Genomic DNA, 7,970 nt, shown 5'->3' on the forward strand with positions numbered 1-7,970 from the left:
GCGTCCCCACGAGGAAAGTGACCCCCGCGTCGCCCGCCTCGGCGCTCCGCTGCCTGCCTGCCGCCACCCCGGCCAGGGGCCCAGAACCCGGCGAGGTGCGCGCGAGTCCGCGCTCTCCCCGCGCCCCACCAGCTCCCGCGCCATGGACGCCCTGGAGCAGCAGCCCGACCCCGACGGCGGGGACGCCCCAGGCCACGAGCCCGGGGGCAGCCCCCAGGACGAGCTGGACTTCTCCATCCTCTTCGACTATGACTATTTGAATCCCATCGAAGGTCGGTGGAGGCGCCCCGCGGCCCCCGGCCTGGTCTCCAGCCCGGCCGGGGACTTGGCGCTGGGGAGGGGGCTCGAGGGTCCCCCGGGCCCCAGACGTCACGCGTCTTCGGCGGGCGTCTTGGGTGGGGGAGGTTCGCCTCCCTGCCCAGGTGAGAGGAGGGGATGCGCTGCGCAGTGACGGCGTCCACCCCTAGAGGGCGGTGGGCGCGCTCTTGCCCCGTGGGCGGCGGCGGTTTCGAGTTACGGCGACTTTCCCCGGAGGCGCGGTTGGCAGAGCGCGAGGGTGCGAGCCCAGGGCTGGGGGAGGGGTCCGGCTGGCCGCTTGCCTGGTCCTGGGTGGTCCGAGGGCAAGGATTTATGTGCCTTTGGAGGGAGGCGACGAGAAAGCAAAGGAGTGGAGTCCGTGGGGAGGGGGCTGTGCAGAAAGAGCTTGCAACAGCCTAAGTATCAGGGCGCGGGAGGCCGGTCCCCTCCCTGAAGGCACTTTGAGCCAGCCGGCCGCGCGCCCCCTCGCCTGGGACGCTCGTTTATTGGCGACTTGTAGTTGCCACGAAGGAAGGGGTTGTCTGCGTTCAGCGCATGGGGCGGGTAGTGTGACTGCGCTTAGGATCGGCCTATTTCCTCCCTGGGTCCTGTGGCTGCTGTGTTTAGCGAATCACCCCCAAGTGGATCCGGCTGGGCTTCTAGAACGGGTTAAATGCTCCTGGATCCGAGTCCTGTGGAGGGGGTTGGGTGTGGGGAGAGTTGGCGTGGGAATCCCCGAAGACAAAAGCTATTTCTGGGTAACCATCGGCTGGTCAGCGCCTTCAGTGGCCCTGTGTCGCTGGTGCTGGGGACTTCCCCAGGCCGGGCTGAGGCTCATCTGTCATTTCACTTGCTTCACAGGAGACATTGTCAGCGGGGGCGGAGGTGGCGGCACACACAAACTCTCTACTTCTCTGGGTAGCAGTTCGTCCTGAAATAAAACAAAGAAATACAACACCCCCCCCATCCCACTCAGGGGGGCTTGTCCTGTCCCTCAGTCCTTGGCCACCCCTGGTGGAAGGTGCCTTTTGACTTGGGATCTTGCCTTCCCTGGAATCCGGGAGATGGTAATTAGCGATCATTGTGCGTGTTAGCTGGAGATGGAAGTAATTAGCCATCGAAAGAGACTGGTCCTTCTAGAGCTGCAATCTGGAAGCCTTTCTTGTCTTTGAAAAGATACAATTAAGAATCTGCAAACGATCCCCGTGCACATCAAATGGCCTTTGTGTTGGTTAAGATTAAAGTCGTGTTTTGCAGGGAACTAATACACCCCGCCCAGATTCCCAATCAACCAACTTTATTATTATTACTTTTTTATTTTGCAGGGGAGATTTCCGGGGAAATCGTTTCCAAGCCAAATCTGATGGGAGGGGTTTTTAAAATAGTTTTTTTTGGCAAGTGGTGCATGGTGGCAGCCAGATGGGTGACTGGGATGACCTCAGGGACAGCCCTGGAATCTTGTTTAAAATGTTTTTTCTTTTTGATAAACTTGAGTTTTTTGTTTTTTTGTAAGGACCGTTTTAAATTTATGGAGAAGTTGTGAAGATAGTACAGTCCCTGTGGACTCCAAACCCCATGCCCTCTGGTATGCACACCTTGCTTTAGCGTAGGGCCCTTGTTCCCGTGCATGCGCCCATAGTAAGCCACTATTATTAACCCAAACCAAAATCAAAACTGAAAACAGTTTTCGAGTTGATTCCAAATCATAGCGACCCTATAGGGCAGGGTAGAACTGCCCCTGTGGATCTCTGGGACTGTAACTCTTTATGGGAGGAGAAAGCCTTGTCTTTCTCCCTCGGAGAAAGTGGTTTTGAACTGCTGACCTGCAGTTAGTAGCACAACTTGTAAACAAACAGACAAAACCAAGCCCACTGACAGTGATTTGACTCCCACTCATTTTGACCCTGTGCAGGCTTTCGAGGCTGTAGATATTTCTGGGAACAGCCAGCCTCAGCTTTCTCCTGAGGAAGGGCTGGTGGGCATATAGGAAGGGGGTTACATCATATAGAAGGCTTTGTAGCAGTTAGGGGGAAAGGGTTCGGTGAGCAGCCCAGTGCTTAATCCACTGCACCACCATGAGTGGAAAGTATACTTTTTTGGCATGTCCTCAGTGTGGACCCAATCAGTGTCTGTTTTCTGGTCCTAGCACCCATTTTGCTGTCCCGTCTACAAAGTTCCTCTTGTCAGTGACTGTTTTTGAGATTTTTCTTATGTTTGATGATTGTAAGAAGATTATTCATCTTCTTATTGGGGGCTTACAGCTCTTATAACAATCCATGCATCAGTTGTATCAAGCACATTTGTACACAAGCGTTGGCGATATTGGCAGTTTTGAGGCACTCAGGTTACATCTGTCGGCGGATGCCCCATGGTCAGACGGATGTCTTTTTGTTTTGCCATTCTCCTAAGGAGACTGGGCAACGTAGCGGGACTCAAACCCAACTGCTCCCTGGGAGAAAGATGTGGCAGTCTGTTTCTTGGGAGATTTACAGCCTTGGAAACCGTTTGGGGCCATTTTACTCTGTCCCTCCAGTCCTGTAAAAAGTTGCAGTCTGGGAACCCCACAGGGGCAGTTCGCCCTGGCCTGTAGGGTCCTTATGAGTTGGCATTCACTCGGTGGCAGTGAGTTAGCTTTTGGGGGTAAGTCCCTAAAAGGAACTTTCGTGGCATTGTCAGCAAAGCGTTGGATTGGTTACCTCAAGGTCAGCAGGTTAAATCCACCACTCACTTCTCGGGAGAAAGAAAAGGCTTATCTTGGACACCCCCCCACCCCCCAACCCATAGAGGGTTCCTAAGAGAAGGGACTCGATGGCAGTAGGTTTATTGTTTTTAAATAGATTGCTGTGAGTTGGTATCAGCTTGGTTTGGGTTTGGGGTTTGGCCAATCTCATCCCGTTGTCTCAAGGGTGCACGCTGTCAGCCTGTAGTTATCACTGTTGATGTTGACCTTGGTCCTCTGGCTGAGGTCCTGTCTGTCAGGTTTCTCCCCTGTGCTCTCCCCTCTACCCCCCTCTGGAAGGAGTTGCTCTCTGCATCCAGAATCCTTTGGAAATGAATGTCTGCTGGCCAGGAAGCAGGCAGCAGGGAAGAGCCGTCCTGGGAGGGCAAGGATTATCTCAAGTCTTGAGAAGCTAGAGAGAGATGCTCCAGATGTGGGCCCCCTCTGGCTTTTCCAGGTGGAACTACCCGAGGTCCAAGACCAACCCTGCTCTTGTTATTGGGCTTTGGGCTCGAAGAGAGTACCATTGGTAATACACATGGTCTCTACCCTGATGGCTGGACCCCGGCCTGGCAGACTCCAAGGAAAAAAGGATGGCGGATGAGGGGGTGGAGATTATTGTAAGACAGACATCAGGACTGTTCGGGGAGCTTTTGTGGAAGTTGGGAGTTCTCATTTCCTGGAACTTGAGCCTGTAGCAGGTATTTAGTAACTCCTGAAATAACTCCCAAGGAGCCCTGGTGGCATAGTTGATTAAGAGTTAGGCTGCTAACGACGAAGGCCAGCAGTTTGCAACTACTAGCGGCCCTGTGGGTGGAAAGATGAGGCAGCGTACTCACATAAAGAGCATCTCAGGAACGCACAGGGGAAGTTCTACTCTGCCCTGTAGGGTCACTCTGGGCAGAATTGACTCGATGGCAGTGAGTGTGGTTGGTAAAACTCCGACACCTTTAGGAGATAGGCATTCTCATTACCCCATTGTATGGGGGCGGTGGGGGGTGGGGTGGCAAACCAAGGGACTGAAGTTATCTCCTCAGGAGAAAGCAGAGCTGGCCAGTGGCAGACCTGAACTACGAACCCTGTAGCCCTGCTTTGGAGCCTGTAGGAGGCCTCTCACCCTGTCCTTTGTGGAGAGATGCGTGCGAAGCAGGATGTGCTGGTGCTAGACAGGTTTCAAGCACTTCCTGACAGGGTGGACTTAGGGTCATCTTTGTCCCTCTGCTCAGGTATGATGGCTAGAAATAACGATCCTGTGTGTTGGTGACAGGGAGCCCTGATGGTGTAGTGCAGTGGTTCTCAACCTTCCTCGTGCCGCGACCCTTTAATACAGTTCCTCGTGTGGTGGTGACCCCCCAACCATAACATTATTTTGTTGCTACTTCAAATATGTAATTTTGCTACTGTTATGAATAGGGCGGCCCCTGTGAAAGGGTCATTTTATCCCCGAATGGGGTCGGGACCCACAGGTTGAGAACCACTGGCGTAGTGGTTATGCATTGGGCTGTGATCCAAAAGGTTGGCAGTTTGAAACCACTAGCAGCTCTGAGAAGAAAAGAACCGAGGCTCTCTACTCCCGTAAACAGTTACAGTCTCAGAAATGCACAGGGGAAGTTCCGCCCTGTCCTCTGGCGTCGCTATGAGTCAGTATTGATCCGATGGCGGTGGCGTTTGGTTTGGGGTAGTGGTTATGCATTGGGTTGCTAACTGCAAGATCAGAAGTTTGAAACCACCAGCCAATCCCAGGGAGAAAGATGAGGCTTTCTATTTCTGTAAAGAGTTCTAGTCTTGGAAACCCACAGGAGTAGTTCTACCCTGCCCCATAGGGTTGCTGGGAGTCCGAATGCACTGGATGGCAGTTAAGTTTGGTGGGTCCTTTTTCTCCCTCATAAGACTTTGGTTCGTCTTGCTTGAATGAACATGGACGGCAGGGTTACGCGCACTAATCGTGGCTTTCGCAAATAACCAAAAAATTCCACCTCCATTGTCACTGAGTCGATTGCAACTCGTAACCCTAGAGGGCCAAGTGGAACGGTCCCATAGGGTTTCCATAGGGTTTGTTCCTGCTGGACAAAAGCAGACAGCCACAGCTTGCTTCTGTAGAGTGGCTCCTGGGTTCAAACCACTGACCCTTTGGTTAGCAGCTGCTTAACCACTGTACCACCGGGGCTCCTGACTTCAGTTAGTGTGAGCCAGTATTCATTCTCCTAGCTCTCGCTGCACCTCCCCTGTGTACCATTGGGAGCAAGACCCGGCTCCTGCCCTCATTGCCTGTTGACTAGTAGCTTAACAGTGGGGAGGGGGTGGGTCTCTTGGCCTTGCCTGAGCCTCACAGGAATGCCTCTTGGGTTCTTGCACTCCGGAGGCAGGATTGAGGCGCAGGATATTTTTATAGGAAGGGAATATCTGCCGTTTCTGTTTTCTTGGGGGCTTTTATTAGGACCCCAAACCAAACTCACTGCCATTGAGCTGATGCTGACTCCTAGCGACCCTTTAGGACAGGGTAGAACTGCCCCTGTGAATTTCCAAGACTGTAATTCTTTATGGGAGTAGAAAGTCCCATCTTTCTCCCGAGGAGCAGCTGGTGGTTTCAAACTGCTGACCTTGCAGTTAGTAGCTCAACGTGTAACCACTACACCAGCAGGGCTCCTTTTTATTAGGAAGGGGCATTGGATTGTAAGGCTTTTTAACATGTCTGGAAAAGTTACTCTGTTCTCCTTAGGCCTATTAATACGTTGACTTAATAGATTTCTGAATGGTATGCACCTCATTTGGTAATTGAGAATTGTTCATGCTGGTATCTAGTTGACAGAATTTCCCCCAGTGATATTTATGAATGGTATTTGGCTGTAATTTTTGTGCATGTGTGCTGACAGATTTAGGTCTCTTTCCACCTCTCTGTTTGGGGACACTTTATGTAGTGTGGAGATTCCTTGGTTTCTGATGATGTGGCAGAAATCTTCTGGGAAGCCATCTGGGCCTGGCTACTTCTGTGGGGTTGTTGGTTTATAGCCGGCCTATTGGGTGTATGGAAATTGGGTTAAGCTTTCTCTTTCTATTGAAATCAACTTTGCTAGATCATATCTTTCTAAGAATTTAGCTATTTTGTCTCTCGAGGGTTTCAATTTTTTCCCCCTGAAGGTGTAGATTCTTCCCATTTTTGATAGAGTGGGAATCCAGGGTAGGACTACTGCCCCCACTTTTTGGGAGGTGGGGGTGGGGGGCAAGAGCGCAGGGTCCTTTAACCTGTCGGCTGTTAGCAGACGGTCTCACTTCTGCACACCTGTTGTTCATCGGCGGGGGAAGGGCACAGGAGGGCACTGGCAGTGCCTGGTCACCACCAGAGGATCCGAGTCTGCTTCAGGCTGTGTCTGGGCTGATGTGTCGGGGTGCCCACTGCTCCAGCAGCCCTGCTCCCCCGCCCCCCCTCCACTCTATTCCTCCCAGGCAGTGAGTGCAGTCTTAGCATTTCGCCCACTGTGACTTTCCTGCAGGGAAAATGTTCCCTCTGCCCACTGCTTATTGTCTGGAAGCATCTATTTCAGGGATGTGGAGACTTTTGGGGCCACAGCCTTTTGATATATTCATGGAAGCTGATACTCACCCCTTAAATGTGCATAATTCATACGTGGCTTGTCTACACACATGCACATCTCCTCTGTGCACTCCCTTCCCTGCAGCCCCCAAACCACACACCTGCACCGGGTTCACACTTGGTGTTTGCATATGTATGTACACACCGTGCTTCACACACACACACACACACACACACACACACACACACACACACACTGTACCCACACCACATGCTCACAGACACCAAGCATATACGCCTTACCCTTCTGTTTCTCATGTAGGTGACAGCCATCTGAGACCCACTCCCTATCGTCTCCTGTGCTCCAACTCTGAGCCCCTGCTTGGGGTGTATTCACGGGGACAATAAAGTCTTATTCTTTCAGCAAACACTTGGTAAATGCTGGTTGCGCACCAGGCTGTGGAGCTCTAGCGAGGTGCTAGGTGTGGCCCCTGCCTTGACGCAGCCCTGGGCATTGTGGGAGCCAGCCTGGACACACGGAGGCACAGGCGTGGCTGTGATACGGTACCCAAAGGCTTTCGGTGCTTACTAAAAATAGAGTGCTACAACTGAGCAAGCCGGTTCACAACCACGTGACACGGAGGCCTGCCATCCATTCGTGCAGGTGAGGGCCAGCTGCCATCAGCCTGCTCTGGACAAACAGCAGCTCTAGGTGTGGCTGGGAGGGTGCACTGAGGCCTGGGATTAAGCAGGAAGGGGGCACGACGTTGCCCCAGTCGTTCTGCAGTATGGAACCCCAAGTCCCCCGGCTTCCTCTGAGGAAGGGCCCCCTGGGAGCACCCAGTAGTAGTTATGCACCCGAGCAAAAACGGTGGTGGTTCGAACCCATCCAGAGGTGCCCCGCCAAGGGCCGTGATCTGTGTGGCTGTGAGTGGGCACAGGCTGGGTGGCAGCTAACAGCTTCGCTCCGGGCCTTGGCTTGTGCTCCGAAGGGGAGGCTCTCCCATGCCCCAAACCGGTGCTCCCTCGCTTGGCTCCCCGAGCACGGTGGCCCTATAAGGTGATGACTGAAGTGCTTTGGACAGATACAGCCGGGGCTCCTCAACCTGGACTCTGTACGAGGATCTCCTGGGCCCCCCTCTGCCTGGTGAAGCCAGACCCATTGGGGTAGGTGAACTCTGCCACACACCAGGCAGGGGTCTGAAGCAAAGCCAGATTTGAACTTGGGAGTTTGGGGTCCAGAGTTGGGCCCTTCAGCACTGCCCCTCACAGCCAGAATGCAGCCAGCCAGGGCAGGGACCCTATCAGGGACAGCTACCCCTGCCCTGGGGTGGGGGGTCGGGGGTCCCCAGTGTGGTAACATGAGTGACACATTCATTCCTTATAGTTGTAGCGATGGCACAGCCCACCTACATCTATCCG

The 7,970-nt window shown here is 53.4% G+C and overlaps 1 protein-coding gene across 1 annotated transcript in view; it reads left to right on the forward strand.

The window, feature by feature from the left end:
* Positions 1-142: 142 nt before the first annotated feature.
* Positions 143-7,970, forward strand: part of NFATC2 (nuclear factor of activated T cells 2) — a 135,037-nt gene continuing 127,209 nt past the window's right edge. Inside the window, exon 1 of the mRNA XM_045295332.1 lies at positions 143-272. Coding sequence (XP_045151267.1) covers positions 143-272 — 130 coding nt within the window. The remainder of the gene's footprint in view (positions 273-7,970) is intronic.

The sequence above is a fragment of the Echinops telfairi genome, unplaced genomic scaffold (assembly GCF_000313985.2).
Source record: "Echinops telfairi isolate 266 unplaced genomic scaffold, ASM31398v2 ScPeMD7_5592;HRSCAF=6446, whole genome shotgun sequence".
In the NCBI taxonomy this organism is placed as follows: domain Eukaryota; kingdom Metazoa; phylum Chordata; class Mammalia; order Afrosoricida; family Tenrecidae; genus Echinops; species Echinops telfairi.